We start from the raw sequence: 18,041 nt of genomic DNA on the forward strand, positions 1-18,041 counted from the left end.
TAGACACGGAAAACAATTACAACTGCAACTTGCTTCAGTGCCTTAGCCTTATTACATGTGGAAGTCACTTTACCAAACAACTTTTACATGGCTAATTTTCTCAGCAAAAAATTGTCAAAACAATTTTGTTTGGACTATCTGAATTTGATCTACGTCCAAAATGATAATCGTAAAATGGGAACCTAGCTCTAATTAAAGACGCCTAATTAAGTAGTGTTTTTTTTGTCAGCAAAATGCACATCAAATAATAACAAAATCGACAAACGAAGATGGGAGTGTAGAATCCCAGGAAAAGAACCATTTCTAAATTTTCATTAACGAATTGCAGCACTTCCCTCAACATGTACAACTGAAGAAGAAAAAAAGCAACTGTATATAAGAAACTTTGAAAAATTGTACAGTTGCTTTAACAGCACCATTAGCAGCAGAAAAAAGAAGAAGAAGAAGAAAACGAAGGAGGAGAAAGGGGAGGAGAAATGGAGCTGAAGTTGTTTAAAAAGTGGGTACAAGTTAAAACTTTTTAAAAAATGGGTATAGGTTAAATGGGGGCGATCAAATAGGGCACCCGTGCAATTTTTACATTTATTTGGGACATTTGTGTAAGTTTCCCTAAAAATAATGGGTTAACTTGGGCTCAACCCAAATTGACCCATGAGCTAAAATATTTGTAGCTCAACCCATTAATCATTGTGCGGGTTGAATGGGTTTGGGCTCAAATTGTCACCCCTAACTTTGATACAAATAGAAGAAGACCAAAAAAACGTATTTTTCATTATAAAATTTAACCATCTGTATGGCTTATGAATAAAGAAATCATGTAAGCAACTCTACTATTCTTTTTCTTTGTGCAAATAAAATGAGTCCACCGTTGTTAAAAGGATAGAAGAGCTCAAGAATTTCATTGCAGAAGATGAACAATATATAATATTAATATACATTTACACATATATGATATAGGCAACAGGAGGATAGAATCCTCTAAAACTAAATGACAACTACAAAGAAAAACGACGTGGATTATCAATTTTCACTTCTTCTGGAAACTTATCATGCCGATGAAAGCAATGATACGACTACCTAAACCTATGAGGAGGAGAACGCACAAAGAAAGACTCCAATCATGAAGACTGTATCCCCAATTCATAAGTGCACCACAACGTGTTATTAGCCACACACCATAATACCTGAAATCACATAGCATAACGATCAATTACATGGAACTTCGAATATAAAATTATGTACAAGGTATTTTGCAAATTTACGATTGCTGTACACGCGGACATTACATCAATCATCCCTCTAGGATTCCTGCTGTAAAATAGTGTACTTTCAATTTGATATGTTGTTTGTGGAAAATCATTCAAGAAGGGCTTTACGATGTAAAGTAAATATTGTCAAAGATCCAAAAGTCTTATACATCGGTATTTTCTACATCTTGCGTTCTGATCTAGCTCTCTGCTTTCAATTTTTGCAATCAAAGCAAAGTAATTTTTAGAACTGAAAATTTGCCGAGTTCATCTAGAATGAACCATCACAGGAAGATTAAATTAAGATGAAATTTAAAAAAAAAAACAATTATTTTTACCGCAGGCACATGCGGGCAAGTGAGGAAGATATGCGAGTATGAAGCCTTAATCTCTATATTTGAACTAGGTTTCCGTAGGAATTAGTAATTTTTTGGACAATTTCTCGATTTGTGCATGTGATCCTTGCGCAGGGCAATGCTAATCCTCTCCAGATTATTCCAATTTCATTGAATTTCCCCAAATGGACATTCATGATAATAAATGATGCCACAATTTCAAGAGTCATTCATAGTTACTAACAAGAACTGTCGAAAAATACATGTGCAAAAGAATAAGAGAGTTTTGCCCAAATAAATACGGCGGGGAAAGAGAATGCCCTAAGAATCTCAGTGAGTGAATGACGAGAAAATTCCACAAACAGTTAAAACGAGAATGCCGTTAAACTTAACTTCTCAAGGCCACTGGACCCAAGCAAAATACTAGAGATGCAAAGCACATGGTCTAGTCAAAGAGATGACTTTCTGTTCTCCATGTCAAAGAGATGACTTTCTGTTCTCCATGTTGTCACCTTTTACCAAATATCTAGTCTAGGAAATAACTTAAACTCTTAGGTTGTCACCTACTGAGAAAGAGTTCGCAGTTTTACTTAATGCTCTGTCTAACAGCGGTAAAACTCTTTTTTCTCTTAGATAGGTAGAGTCGAAGAACGACTCTACTTCTTGATGTGTAGAATAAGAAGAGTACCTAAGATGGTTTAGCGGCACGCCGAACTACATGCATATATGCCCTTAAAGTTACGAAGAGAGCAAAATTGATGTGCATGCATATGCCCTTGAATTTACAAAGAGAGTAAAATTGATGTGTAATGACCATTTTTAGAATCTTTGTACGTATCTAGAATACTAGAATGATAATATAGGATTAATTAATGATCAATTAGTTCATGTAATTGTGTACTCTTGATTGTCTTTCCTTTGTTAGAACATGTAACTAAACTATTTAAATAACCTATTAGCTTGAGGAAATAATCAAGCTGTGTTCTTTCAAACTCTCTTCTTTTTCACATGGTATCAGATCAAATTAGTGAGTAAATAATCAAAGAACTCACCGCCGAGGAATTTTCGGGCAAAATACAAAATGAGGGTTCGTTGCTTCCTAAGGGTTCTGTGCATTTACCAGTACCACCAATAGGATTGGAATCTTCGTGCGACCAGAACCAACCAGACTCCGTGTCATCGGACCTCCTACATGCCAACCAGAAGGAGGAATTTTCCAGCAAGATTAAGCTACGCGTCGACGGGTGAGACTCACTCCGACAGATTCCGGCAAGAAGTTTTCTTCTCTGGTGATCGCTTCTTTGCTCCAAGCCTACCCATACAGATTTCACCACATTCCAGCAAACTTTTCTAGATTCCGGCAACTGTTTTACAATTTTCTGGATTTGGGACAACTTCTTTATGATACCCAGGGGTCAACTAAAGTTACTACATCTTCCTGATTGCCTTTCAGAATTTTCCGTTGACTTTCTTGCCATCAACACAACTTCAGTAACTTCCCAGGAAAATCAATTTTTTCCGACAAGTTTCAAATTCTGTTACTAGTGGATTTAATATTTTGGGCGAGAATTCTTCAATTGTCTTTGGTTGATTTGGTAACTCCCCTTGGATTTGAGAAATTTGGTTGCAACAAAATGGGAACCAATAGTATTAATAGTTGGATGATTTCTCTACTAGATTACATTTAGTTCCTTCAGTACAAACCACATAAACAAATATCTTTTGAGATAGCTTCTTTGTTCAAAGAGGTAATAGCATGATTTGTGCCACCCAATCTTCTTCTTCCAGCTCTTGGATCAATGATTCAGGTTCATCTGATCACATTTCTAGTAACAATTCTCTTTTTACTACTATTTCTTCCTCAATCATTTCCAACAATTACAATGGCCAATGGATCTCAAACCATGCAATTGGAATAGGTCAAGCTAGTTCACTTCCTTCCTTACCTTTAAATTCAGTTCTTTATGTTCCCAATAGTCCTTTTAATCTCATATCCATAAGTCGTTTAGCAAAATCACTTAATTGTTCTGCTTTATTTCTTGATAACTCTGTTTTTATACAACAACACAATACAAGACGAATCATTCGTATTGGGGGTGGATCAAATGGACTTTATTATCTTATCATTGCTAAATCACATGGACGCACGTCGTGTCCTCCTTCAACAACTTGTCCTATTACTGATTCATCAGATTTATTACATAAACAGTTGGGACATCCCAGTTTATCAAAACTTTAAAAAAGTGGAACCTGCTACCTGGTTCGTCTAACTTGTCCACTCTAGAATGTGAGTCATGTCAGCTCGGTAAGCATACACGCTTCTATTTCCCTTGACGTCCTGAAAATCAGGCAAAGTCACCTTTCATGTTAGTCTATTCAAATGTTTGGAATCCTAGTCGGGTTAGTTTTACCTAGGGATTCTGCTACCTTTTCAGTTTCATTGATGATTATTCCTGGTGTACTTGGATATTCTTGATGAAAAATCAATCTGAATTGTTTTCTAGTTTTCAGACCTTCCACGCTGAAGTCCAAAATCAAATTTAGGATTTTTATCAGCACATTTCGTACTGATAATGCCCCAACAAATTTGTCTCCTCCATTTAAACAGTTCATGAACTCTCATGGGTGATTCATCAAACATCTTGTCCATATACCTCTTAACAAAATAAAGTAGCGGAAAGAAAGAATAGGCATTTCACTGAGACTGCTCGTACCCTACTCATACAATTTCATGTTCTGTTGTGTTTTTGGAGGGATGCAATTCTCATATCCTGTTATTTTACTAATCGTATACCATCATCAGCTATCCAGAATCAAGTTCCATAATATGTCTTGTTTTCCCACTTATCTTTGTTCTCTCTTCTACCTCGTGTCTTTGGGAGCACGTGTTTTGTTCACAACTTGACTCGGGGAAAAGATAAGATAGTTTCTCGTGCTTTTAAATGTGTACTTCTAGGTAACTCGAGGAAGCGGAAGGGACGCTGATTCTATTCAACGGACCTTCAACGACGCCTTACGTCTGCTAATGTTGCCTTCTTCGAGACCCAAGCATACTTCATAGGTTCGGGTGAACACTTAGACATTTCTTAGGTATTAGCAATTACATATTTTAAAGATTTAGTCATTATCTCTCATTCACCTTCCTCCACACCTTCAGTTTCATCACCTACAGCTCCAGCTCCACCCCCTACAACTCCAGTTCCATAATCTACAGCTCCACCACTCTTGACTTATCATCACCATCAGTTTCTAGCATCATGTCCAGATGATTCATGTCTTCTATCGGATCATTCACCTACTACAGACTTGTCTCCTCCTAGTCTACCAATCGCACCCTAAAAAGATATTTGATCCACTCTTAATTAGAATTCCCATTATATTGGTTTGAGTTATCATCGTTTATTATCACTCTGTTATGCCTTTGTGACATCTTCTCCTCTATTCCTATCCCTAAGTCCACAAACATTATCTCCTCTTGGACGGTGACATGCTATGATCGAAAAGGTGTCTGCTACATGATAGTGGTACTTGGGAGCTTGTTTCTCTACATCCGAGTAAATCTACAGTTGATTGTTGATGGGTGTATGCGATCAGAGTTGGTCTAGGTGGTGAAATTGATCTACTTAAAGCTCGTCTTTTTTGCCAATTTTATCTCAAATATTCGGGCTTGATTACAATGATACTTTCTCCCCCGTAGCTAAAATAGCATATGCCCGTCTTTTTTTTTTCCGGTCACTGTTGTTCGCCATTAGCCTTTTTTTCAGTTGAACATTAAAAATACTTTTCTCCATAATGATCTCGAGGATGAAGTATATGCAGAACAACCACCTAATTTTATTGCTCGGGGTCTAATGGTCTTGTATGCCGGTTGTGTCGGTCCTTATATGGTTTAAAACAGTCTCCTCGAGCAAGATTTGGTAAGCTCAACACGATTATTCAGGAATTTGATATGACTAGCAGTGAGGTTGATTATTCTGTATTCTATCGACATACTGCTTATAATTTGTGCCTTTATTTGGTCATTTATGTTGATGATATAGTCATCTAGGGCAATGATGAAAATGGTATAATCAAATTGTTGCAACATCTCTTTCAGTATTTCCAGATAAAGGACCTAGGATGATTGAAGTATTTCCTAGGCATTGAGGTTGCGCAGTCCAAATTAGGAACAGTTATCTCACAGTATAAGTATGCCCTAGACATTCTTGAGGAGATAGATATGACAAGCTGTAGACCATTGATGCTCCTACGGACCCGAATGTTAAACTTCTACTGTGATAGGAGGAGCCCTTTAGTGATCGTGGAAGGTATAGGTGGCTAGTTGGTAAGTTGAACTATCTCACCGTACCTCGAACAAACTTTTGCCTTTTCTGTGAGTGTGATAAGTCAGTTTATGGACTCTCTGCGTAATAGTCACTGGGATGCAGTTGTTCGTATTCTGTGATACATAAAATCGGCCCCAGACAAAGGGTTGCAGCATTTTGAAAATCGAGGTCATGAGCAGATTGTTGAATACATAGACGCTGATTGGGATGGCTCACCTTCTAATAAACAATCTGCGTCTCTATATTGTGTTCCAATAGGAAGTGATTTGGCATCTTGGAAAAGCAAGAAACAAAATGTAGATACTCGATCTAGTGTAGAAGCTGAATACCGAGCAATGACTGTGGCAACCTATAACTTATTTGGATTAGACAGTTGCTCAAAGAATTGAAGTTTGGAGAAATTAATGACATGAAACTTGTGTGCGATAACTAAGCTGCCCTTCATATTGCATCAAATTCCATGTTTTATGGGAAAGATAGATTATCCCTTTATCAGGAAAGAAATACTCTCTCAGGAGATATTGTTACAAATTTGTGAAGCCAAATGATCAACTTGTAAATATTTTCACCGAGTCCCTCACTGGTTCTCATATAACTACATTTGTAACAAGCTTGGTACTTATAATTTGTATGCACCAGCTTAAGGACGAGTGTTAGAATCTTTGTAAATATTCTAGAATATTAGAATTATAGTATAGGATTAATTAGTGATCAATTAGTTCCTATGATTATGTACTCTTGATTGTCTTTCCTTTCTTAGAACATGTAACCATAACTATTTAAACCCTATTAGCTTGAGGGAATAATCGAGTTCTCTCAAACTTCCTTCTTTCTCACAATCAGGAATTTCAGCACACGATATGGTTTTGCAGGTTGCCCCTCATATACATCATCAACAGTATTACCAACTCATGCTTCCACAAACAAGAAGAAATGAAAACATGACTACGATCTACAAGGCATCTCTCCACTGCGTAGTGGTGCCCTCGCCACACTGGGAATATAGCAAAGGAAAAGAAAAGGCAAAAAAAAAAAAGAAGGGGGAAAAAGAATAAGGGATCAAATCACAGCTTTCATAATACCTACATGCACATTATCTCTCTCTCTCCCCCTCTCTCTCTCTTTCTCTCTCACACACACACACACGGCAATCTTACCTACATGTAGTTGTGTGAGATAATATACAATTATATATACACATCTAATTCGAAAATTTGAATGGTCTTTGCCCAGGAAAGGAGCCAAGATTTGCACAGCTAGAACCATTAAAGTAACAAGTGCTGAACCTTATATTGCTCGATCACTACAGGGAACTGTCATAACATACCTTTCGGCATTTGAGATGACAAATGCCTCCAGTGCCCACTTTGGATAGCATAAATCTGCCAATACCTTGAGGAATTTACCACCATCGGTGCGAGATGCAATGAGCGTCAACACCACAGGAACAAGTACCGAACACTATGTAGAAGTGAAATCTGTTAGTACGGGATATGAAAAGAAACAAAAACTGTAGCAATATAACATGTTTCAGCGGGAATTCATGCTCACCAGCTGGGAGGGACCAGGTCCTAGGAAGATAGCAAATGCGTAACCCATTCCAGTCACACAATACACAAGACAGAGTAACACAATGTAATTATCTGCGAAAGAAGATCTTGGATTGCAGAAGAAGTAGTACATTGATAGATATACAGCAGGCTTAATCACTGTGTTGAAATGATCTATTGTATCTTTGGCGACAAAATGAGCAACGCTACTAATGCCAGAAGTACTTTCTCTCCAATACTGCAACTTGTCCAATGCAAATGTCCTTAAAGCCGCAATTTTGCATAACAAAGCTGAAAAAGAACTGAATCAGAAATTCAGGAGAAGAAGTTGTACTCTGAACTAGTATGGACTTTAACTCCCTTGGAAATGATTATCAACTCACAGACAGCAATTATTGTGTGTGTATAGCCAGGTGCGCCAAAGCTTTCATCCCTCACTTTGGTTAGTGATCCTAAGCAAGCTCCAGCAACTAAGAGAATGAGATAATCTATTGCTTGCATTTTTGCTTCACGTAATCTTTGCTTGCTTATCCTGGGATAATTTGAAACACAAAAAAATGTGAGAACTCAACTGCAGTGTAAAAACAGTGATTTAGAAGCTTATTCAATTAAATTTGCCCATGCATCGTAAATGCATGCTAAAAAGAACAGCATTTTCCAACAGTTAAGTCATACAAATTTGCTCTCAACTTGTGGACAACATAGCTCAACTTGTGGGCAATGTCAAAGTTCGTGATAGTGAGCTGGGTAATGGGTGTAGAGATTATTTAGGACCCAATTCCCAGACTGATGTTTCGATATCGATACATAAAAAAATTTTGAGCTTACCTTTTCTCTCTATTGTTAATTCATAATAAAAACACATAAACAACTATCCGATGAAAAGAAATTGGTTTTGTGAATATTTACCTTCCAATGAAGTACTTGTATTGCAGAAGAACATTTGGAGTTCTCCGGTTGGAGAGGTCCTTTGATCTCATAAAGTTGTGCAGTATAATATCACGTTGGCTCTCCACGTTAGTCTTCATGTCTTGCCACATTTCCCCAGCAAAGGAATGTTCCTCTGTTACATGATCAAAAATTGCTTGATTGCCATTGTTTACATCCACTGGTGAAGATGCAAGTACAGCAGCACTCTGTTGCATTTCTGGGGGCACAGAATAACCATTGTGAAGCATCCACAACACGGGAAGCTCTTTATAGTCCACATTTGAATTGGTGGTTGGTTTGACCAGACCTTCCAAAACATCTATGAAGTGGTCCGGAGGATTAACTCGTTCTGGTACATCGATACCAAGGCCTGCAAAGTAGTCCTCAACTTTCTTTACAGGACCATGGTAGACTACAAGACCACCTTTTGCTAAGAGTATCAAATCATCAAACATCTTGAACAAGGTGTAGCTGGAAGAAAAAAGTTGTAAAATGGTGATTAAGAGAAGGAAATAATTAACAGCCTAAAAAGGTCCACTTCACTTTATTTGCAGTTTCACAATTCATTGTTTTTAGTGGACTTCTGGGTTGATTTCCAATGACGATGAAGGCTAAGTGGCTATTGCTGGACGATTAAACAAGCATTTCAGTGACAAGACAACGGGAAGCATAATTTAATAATCAGAAGGAAACTTCCACTAGCTAGAAGAAGATTTCTTCTGTTTAAAAAATTATTCACCTAACTTATAAGCTGTCTGACATTAACAACTAAAGACTGAAAGCTTTTGCATTTTTGCGCTACAAGACTAAATACCTATAAATGGGCAGGATAAATGTAGATGTAGTATCAGAATCCAAGTCAACAAATTCCGGTGGTTACCTTGGCTGGTGGACAACCATGCAGATATTGACTCCTTCAAGGGCTTCACGTCGAAGTGCTCTGATAAGTAATTGAGAAGATGCACTGTCCAGTCCAGATGTCGGTTCATCTAGAAATAGAAGTGATGGTTCCATTACCAACTCTAGTCCAACATTAACTCGTTTCCGTTGGCCTCCAGAGATACCTCGCTTCTCCACTGTTCCAACCAAGGAACCCCGCACACTCTGTAAGCCCAAGAAATCAATGACTCTCTCAACAATAAGAACCTTATCTGGCTTTGGCAAATCTGCTGACAACCTTAAATTTACAAAAAGTTAAAAATTTATCTTTTAAACTACCAGCTACAGGGATCAGATGAACTTGAGATACAAGAAGATAGATACAAGCCAGCAGTAGTCAATAGAATAATGTGTTTGCTGCTTGTTATATGATTTAGAAGTGACTGAAAATTTTGAAAGTACCCTGTGCTGAACATTATAACCCGAGTAGCAAAGACATAGTAAGTGACGAAACCAACTATTACATACCTGCACCTTGCATTGAACCATAGATTTTCCTCAACAGTCAAGTTTCCATGCACAATATCATCCTGTGGCACAAAACCAACGATTTTTCTGTACGAATGAATTGGTTCTGGTTTTCCATTTATAAGGATGGAACCAGAAATTGTACATCCAACAGTTTTTCCTGCCAGAGCTGAAAGGAGAGTAGTTTTCCCTGCTCCTGATGGACCCATGACAGCAGTAATACGACCGGGCATGATTTTTCCATTAACAGATCGTAACAGATGCTTCTTTTTACCTTTCAAGGTAACAGTTAAACCTGTAAAACCTATCTCAATTACAGGTCTTTTCTTGTAATCAGTATTTGTGGCCATGGATATTACACCAGAGAAAGTAAGGTTTTTGTTCTGCTGTTGCTGCGCTTTTTCTCTCTCAAGTTGTGCATATGCATACTTGAAAATTTGGCTGTGAGTTTGAATTTCTTTTCCTTTAGGCTTTTTGGTTTTCAAATTCTTTTCTTTAATCTCCAAACTGAAAGATTCTGAACTATCAAAAGTGTGATCTTCAATTTCATTTATCACCTCCATCAAGGGAATGGATCCTAATTCTTCTACTTCAGACGTACTTAGCGAATTCTTGGACACTGAAGAGGTACTGTGCTCCTTTGATGAATATGAATTATCATCGATATCAGTATCTTCTTGATTCATTACTGTGACCTTGTCACTGATTGTGACATTTCTCTTGCGAGAAAATTTGCGAGACAATTGACCTTGCAATTCAACAGCATGCTTTTTAGCAGCCTCTTTTGCAGCTTTCCACCTTGCACGTGCCTGTATCTTTTCTTTTACAACTTTTGCAGCTGCTTCACGGGATCTAGCAAGTCTCCTTTCTCGTATGGTGATGATTTGGTCCGAACAGTTGTAAATTATAAGGAGAAGTGTAGCTAAAGCTGCCTGCAGGAATGAGCAAGATTTTTATCTCCTACAGTGGTATAACTTCTTAAATATCAAACATGAATAAATTCAAATACTAAAGAGAGAATTTTTACGGGATCAATTTCAACTTTAGCACTGGGAAGGTAGTACAATAATATCAAATTTGTTATCACCAGAAGGGTGCTGCAACTTCTTATGGACAACAGAATAGTAAACTTTAATTGAAACCAGAGTTATTTTGTTGCACTACTGAATCGAGTTCTCACCTCATATACACCTAGAAACAGCTAGAAACTATGAAGGGATATCAGGCAGAGCAGTTACTAGATAATAATCAAAACTTACAATGAGCATTGCCCCATATGCATGAATATTCTGACTTGCAGTGTTCGGATTACATGAAGTCAACTTGAAGCATCCTGCAAATCCATCAAGAGGTGGATGTTTAATGAAGCAGCACCACTGGAAAAAGAATCTAAATTCATGCTATAGCAATATGCTTAATGGAAATATAATTCGTTATTTATTTTGCACTAAAAAATTTCTATTTTAGCAATGTATTGCAAATAGTTGGCACTTTCAAACTGGAACTTACGTTTCTCAGCCGTAGAACCTGTGGGGCAGTAATTCCTGAAATTACAGGGTAAAGAATAAGCCTTGAAAGACACAAAGAGGAGCAAAATTGATGAAATATCATAAAAGAAATGTTTTGTGCATGTAGAACTAACTGGTAAGGATTTTTTAAGGGATTTCTGTAATCAGATATCAGCCTGATATCAAAATTTTACAACTAGAAGACAACCAGACTGTTATCAGGAGTCGGGACAGAAACTACTACCCACTAGTACAAGGATTCTTCTCTGTATTTGTTGGACAATATGATCCTGCGGAACAGAATAACTCTGAGCTGCTGCGAACATCAGACCAAATGTTTGCCCCACCACAAGTATGATTTGGCTGCCCAGGAGGTAATTGATAACTATATCTACAGACATACCAATAGACATGTTATACAAACAACAAACGGACAGTAGGAAGTAAAAGATCAGAGCGACCTTGTATGAAGAATCTGGACTCACGGTTCGCATATTCCAGTATTCACATTGAGCGTGGCAAGTGGACAGTAGGAACCTAAAGGGCAGGCTGGAAAAATGAAGAAAGTTATCAAAAATCCTTTCTTTCGTAAAAACGCAGTCAATAAGGTACTTATCAGAATATAATTAGCAACTAAGATTTAAGAAGTCTTCAACATATAAACTGAAATAAGTGAAAAACAGTGTTATACTTAAACATTCCATGTAAAGTATATATATAATATATATATAAACGTAAACGCATTGTTGTAAAACATCAAATTAGTGGTCTTGGCACTAAAATAGATTCATATGCGGAGTCAACAACAATCAATTATCATTTTCCTAATAAAACAACAACAACAAGCCTCCTTGTTCAACTGTAATTGCAGTATGCTAGTTATCTCTTATATTATTTTTACCATAATGCTCCTGCAGTCATGCTTACGTACGGGGCTTTACTGTCCACACATCGGTATTAGAAGATAGAATTAAATTACTATCTTGATAGTTGATACTAGAGCGTAAAACAAGAACAAGTCGTTGAAGTAACAGAAGAATAAACTGCATTCTAGTTCTGTCCCAACAAATGGTTGAGGAAGAAATATTGACAAGATTGATGATATACTTACGTATCATACAAGTAAGACCATGAGGACAGAAGAAACCCTCACAGCAAGGCTGACAAGCAACAGTTCTTGCTGGTATTTCTCGAGAATCTCTTAGGTCAGGATTCTGATCTGGGTCAGTGCTACATGCCCATCCTGGTTCACAACCTGGAACCCAAGAGGTCAAATTGCAGTTTCTGTTGGCCTTCAAATAATTGGACCCTGATGTTATGGTGTTACTGAAGTAAAAACTGATTTCTGCAGCAGTACACAGTCTTCGTTGAATATCCCCTGTTCCAATAAATATAATTTTCATATCATCTTCGAACTGTAGTGTAGCCTGAAGAGAATGATTAATGGCACAAAATTCTAAGCAATAGGAAAGAAGAAGTCAAATCCAGTCTGTTCCAGCATCATTTTCACTTCCATATAACAAACAGCCACAAGAGGATTAGAAAAAGTACTGATTTCCAACTAATGCAAGTAACATAGGCTAGAAGATAGTCGGTTTTTCTTTTCAAGTTAAGTGTAAATAATGCCGGAGAAACAGGAAGATGGTGGGAAGGAAAAGGTAAAATTCCAAACTAGCAAAGGTGCATTCCTTTTCTTCAACCGTCTATTCCTGATCTGAGATCTTTAGTAAACTTCAGCTCCTTCTCATTCTGAGTCCTCTCACCAGGAATTTTAAACACTTTGGCAAAGACTAGCGATAGTCCAATCAGTTAAAACCTTAATTGGCACAAAATCTAAGTGTCAGCTGAGACTAAAAATCTATGACTCTGAGGTGATATAGTGTATTCCAGCAAGCATTTTCTGTTTGTCTAACTTCATCCTTCGGATGCATTTATGGTGTTACAGCAAGCTATTTGATGGGCTAGAAAAGTGAAACTCATCATTGTGTCAAAGTTCCATAAAATATAACAGGTGTGAACTCTTAATCTCTTTTCATCCGGACTACAATAATCATCAGCCTTGCATTTATCCCTTTTTTCAAATTTCATTCTTTTTCCTCACATTCAAATTTCATTCTTTTAATCTCAATCCAAATTTATCAATTCTCAAGCTTCAAGTTTCAATATATAAGCTCTCAACCAATGATTTGGAATTTGAAATTTGCGATTCAACTTTTAATTTAAACCAGCTCAATTTAGGTTAATTTCGAAATTTGGTACGTCCATTTCCATTCTTTCTAATTAATTATATTTTTTATATTTAAATAGTTATTAGTTCAATTTGAACTTTTTATGACATCTTCTTTATCGTCATTCAATGTCATCTATAAACATAAGTAGTTTAAGAAGGATGTTGTCAGAAATACCACACTGTGTATTAACTGAGATTACGTGAATATTGGTCATTCTAATAAATTATGTATTATTAACCTTTTATATTATTCGTAAGTGAAACAAGACTTGAAAAATTAAAAAAGAATTTTAGCTTATCAGTCAATTGAATACGAACATACAGTTTCACAAATTGCTAAAATTATTTATAGGGTTGCTGATAAATTCATAATTAACAATAACATAATCTCTATTCATTTTGAAAATACTAGTAATAATGAATATTGAATATTCAGTTGACTTATTAAGAGGCATGTTTTCCTAAATTCCAACATTATTTTAAATTAGATCTGCATTTCATACATAAAATTTAATTGTTAATGATTGCCTTTATTTATTTAGGTAGAAACTGAAAAATAAGTACGAGTAACCTTATGATGTTTGTTAAAGCCTAGAAAATATGAATATAAAAGAATGTGTCAAACACATAGACTTGAACCTAAACAATTAAGGTCGATTGGTTGGAGGGATTGGAAATAGTCCAAGCATAAAATCTCCCAGAAAATAATACTATGTTGGTCGGAGAGATTAGGAAAAATAATTTCTACATAACTTATGCAAGATTTGGTTGGCCATATAAGAAAAAACAATTCCTGCAGCTTTTGACTGACAGTATTAAATAATACTTAATACGTATTTTAATGTATCTAAGGACAATAATACCCTTAAAGTAGGTAATCTCTACATCACATTTTTGTATTATTGTTCACCAATTAACGCATAAAAATTCCTATATTAATAAGCACCATATTACAATTCCTTCATTATTATTCATTGCACGGACAATCCTTGCATTTTAATCTCCGCATAACCAGCATGTGAACCAAACCATGCATAGAATTAGCTATTCCAATAATTGGGAATATATTTTATGCAATGTTAGTCGCGCATATGAATTAAAAAATCCCCTAACTAAAATATATAGTCCATATCTAGCAGGGTCGAGTGATGAAATAACTAATATGGGGAAGATTGTGAAAGAATTATTTATCTTCTGAGAAAGTTTGTTTCAGCAATTGACTTCTTGTATGGTTATTACTATCCTAATAGCAGTACTGTTTTAACTTCTACTAGTGAAATTTTAACAGTATTTTTTGAATATAAAGAAATCTTATATTGCAAAATTCAAAGAAGAGATTAACTATTAGCATTACCATTTGCAATGTCAAATAATACTTCCTTGAAACATGCCACCTAATTCATCGAATTGGTCCGTTGTGAACCAGTTAGAACTTGTTTCACCCACGAAAAGAGTAGATGCTACATATTCCAGTGTAAATCACGGCGCTCTGATCTTATATAGCATCAATTACAAACACAACTGACAATCTGATCTAACAAGGTGAAAGTAAATGCACAACCACAAATTTGTTATAAAAAACTGTGATTAACAACCGTTGACTTTATTTCAAAAGGGCAATGAAATAGGATAAATTTCAATGCCACTTTTTTCTACAATTAATGCCAAACAGTCTCATTTATCTTCTATCCAAAAATCACAATCGCAAAGGAAAGGAGGGGGTGGGGGGGGGGAGCGCACATAGTAACTAAAATCATTTTATTCTCTTCCAAACATTTCTGTCGCACTTGATTTCGTGCAAATAAAACTTGAAAATGCGACGTACCTCTTGTTCTGGTAACACAAGCACTGAGAAAAGTGAGATCCGATGAGTAATTGAAGGCATGATCCCACTCTTCATCTCTGCAACACATCGTATATTAGAACTAAACCACATATCCGAAAACATAAGGAATCAATTAGACCGAGTATTTGCCTTTTTAACTATAAATTACTTCACTTTCCCTTTCGTCTCTTCGTTATCAGCTCCCCACACACACATTCACATAAATTAAGCAAACTATTTACCGATTTAGAATGCAGAATTTGAATTTATCCGCAAATTCGTTGTCGAAAAGGTTGTGCGTCTGATTGTATATACGGTTATATACAGTTCGAGTAACTAAATCAACTACCGCGGGATTATCGAGTTGTGAGGCGGTGCCGGCACCGTTATCGATAGATTGACTCCGAACTGAGCTCAACTGCAAATTCACCAAGTTCACAAGCACGATAATGACGGACAGATGGAATGTAGACGACGGCGACTTTCGCCGCCGCCGGTGAGTCGCCGCGGTAGCAGCGCCCATTTAGGAAATTTAGGAAATGAGAAAGGGAGAGAAGCGTTTTAGCCAGCTTTTTGCTGGTATATAAGAAAGGAAAATGGTGAGAAGACATGGGCGGGTAAATGATTAAAAAATTGAATAGGCAGAGAATAGGGGGTCCCATCTTCTGCAATTCGAAGAAGACCACGTCTTGGTCTTAACCGTAGCAGGCTGGCTCTCCATTTGCCAGCTTGTTTTAGCATTTCACGGTTTGGCTAAACCGGTGGCGGATTGAATATCTTTATGCATATATTTCTGTTTTTAACTTTTTGTTTTGGCTCAGTTAGGAGGCAGAGGATTAGGCCGGCCAAGTAAAACTCGGAGCATCTTGCACGTTTAAGAGATCAGGGTTTTATAAGTGCTGAATCTTTATTTTGAATGTTAGTGCCCGGTTGGACATACATTTGATGGAAGATTTTTCCAAAAAAAAAAAAATCACTTTTTTCGAAATGATCTTTTGTTCATAAAATTTTAATTTTCACTTGAAAATGTATTTTAGAAATTTTCGAAAATTTAAAAAACTGCAAAAAAATATTTTTCAAAATTTTCACTCATAAAGCTTCAAAAACAACCCAAACTGAAATTTATATTCAAACACCACTTTAAATTTCAAATACCATTTTCACTTTAAAAAAAATCACCATTTTTTCGAATTTTACAATTCTTATGTCCAAACGCCTACTTAATTACAATTAACCTGCATGCCTGCGTCCTTTTAGGGACATTGATAAAAGGAATGATATAGAGAAGAAGTGCCTTAAAGAAAATTATCTGAATTTCACTGCCTTTATAGTCTATTTGTATTTATTAATGTCACGACCCGACTGGTCGTTTTGAGCGATTACGCCCGGCTCAGCAGTTTGAGGTCGCGAGCAGCTTCATATTATGTATATCGACTTGTGTGTATGGTTGGATTCAGTTTCAGGATTAATTGAAGTTGAATTGGAAGAAGGAACCTAGTTTTTGAAGCTTAAACGGTGAAAATTCGACCGGAATTGAATTTTTGAGTAAACGACCCTGGAATGGGTTTTGGGTGACCTCAATAGCTTCGTATGGTGATTTTAGACGTAGGCGTGCGTTCGGATTGTATTTTGGAGGTCCGCAGCTAATTTAGGCTTGAAATGCCGAAAGTTGAATTTTTGAAGTTTCCGGTTCGATAGTGAGATTTTGATATCGGGGTCGGAATGCGATTCTGAGAGTTGAAGCAACTCCGTCATGTCATTTTGGACTTGTCTGTAAAATTTGGCTTCATTCCGGGTTGATTTGATCGGTTTCGGCATAAGTTTTCGAATTTGAAAGATTTGGAAGTTCATAGTTTATTCATGCGGTGATTCGTCATTTCGGCGTTGTTTGATATGATTTGAGACTTCGAGCGAGTCCGTGTTAGGTTATATGTCTTGTTTGTGTATTTAGACGGGGTCCCAAGGGCCTCGAGTGTGTTCCGGGTGGGCTACGGGTATTTTTCCCCTTATTTTGAATTGTTGTTTCTGCTTCTGGCATTCCTCTTTCGCGATCGCGAACCTCATGTTACGTTCGCGATGTGTTGTCGCTTGTCTCCTCTTTTTCCCTTCACTACGTTCGCATAGAATCTCATGCGATCGTGAAGGTCTGTTTTCCTCTACTTCGTGATCGCATTTGTATTCCTGCGTTCGCATTGTAGAAATTAGGAGCTAGGGGCGGTTGGCTATTTTCTCTTCGCGTTTGCATGAATTACCCCGCGATCGCGTAAGCCTGCCCATTGTTCATCGCATTCGCGTCCCTTTTCTCGCGATCGCGAAGGGTATTTCTTGAAAGCTTTGGATCTCTTCTACGCGATCGCGTCTCTTCTCCCGCGATCGCGATGCACAAAAACCTGGGCAGACAGAATATATTCCAAAATCGAGGGTTTCACCATTTTCATCACATTTTGACTTCTAAAGCTCGGTTCTTGGCGATTTTCGGTGGGTTTTTCACGAAATTCAATTGGATAAGTGTTCTTCAACTATAATTAAATATATTCCATAAATTTATCTTTATTTTTATCATTTAAATTGTGTTTTGGGTTGGGGAAGGAGTTGATTTTGAAGAAAGTTTCTAAAATGAAAATCGTGATTTGAGGAACCAAATGGTATCGGAATTTGATAAATTTTGTATTGTTGAACTTGTA

At 36.8% G+C, this 18,041-nt stretch overlaps 1 protein-coding gene and 1 non-coding gene across 2 annotated transcripts; both read right to left on the bottom strand.

Annotated features, from left to right (window-relative positions):
* Positions 1 to 868: 868 nt before the first annotated feature.
* Positions 869 to 16,213, bottom strand: LOC107775216 (ABC transporter G family member 24). The gene is made up of 14 exons (XM_016594926.2): positions 15,600 to 16,213; positions 15,358 to 15,434; positions 12,414 to 12,680; positions 11,788 to 11,851; positions 11,547 to 11,693; positions 11,304 to 11,338; positions 11,054 to 11,127; positions 9,795 to 10,726; positions 9,268 to 9,564; positions 8,367 to 8,858; positions 7,841 to 7,989; positions 7,459 to 7,748; positions 7,235 to 7,368; positions 869 to 1,184 (listed from the first exon to the last, which is right to left on the bottom strand). The coding sequence occupies exons 1-14, from the start codon at positions 15,878 to 15,880 to the stop codon at positions 1,028 to 1,030; spliced, it is 3,396 nt and encodes a 1,131-aa protein (XP_016450412.2). The 5' UTR covers positions 15,881 to 16,213; the 3' UTR covers positions 869 to 1,027.
* LOC142166608 (U6 spliceosomal RNA) lies at positions 1,672 to 1,774 on the bottom strand. Its single transcript, XR_012697012.1, has one exon. It is a non-coding gene; the product is annotated as a U6 spliceosomal RNA (small nuclear RNA).
* Positions 16,214 to 18,041: the final 1,828 nt, after the last annotated feature.

This window comes from Nicotiana tabacum, chromosome 11 (assembly GCF_000715075.1).
Source record: "Nicotiana tabacum cultivar K326 chromosome 11, ASM71507v2, whole genome shotgun sequence".
In the NCBI taxonomy this organism is placed as follows: Eukaryota; Viridiplantae; Streptophyta; class Magnoliopsida; order Solanales; family Solanaceae; genus Nicotiana; species Nicotiana tabacum.

What these genes read in the sequence shown, in the direction of transcription:
- LOC107775216 (XM_016594926.2), bottom strand. Translation starts at nt 15,880, where the DNA reads ATGGGCGCTGCTACCGCGGCGACTCACCGGCGGCGGCGAAAGTCGCCG. An exon ending in TTGTGTTACCAGAACAAGAG is followed by an intron (nt 12,681 to 15,357) that starts GTACGTCGCATT and finishes TTATTGGAACAG; the next exon opens with GGGATATTCAACGAAGACTG. An exon ending in ATGGTTGTCCACCAGCCAAG is followed by an intron (nt 8,859 to 9,267) that starts GTAACCACCGGA and finishes TTTTTCTTCCAG; the next exon opens with CTACACCTTGTTCAAGATGT.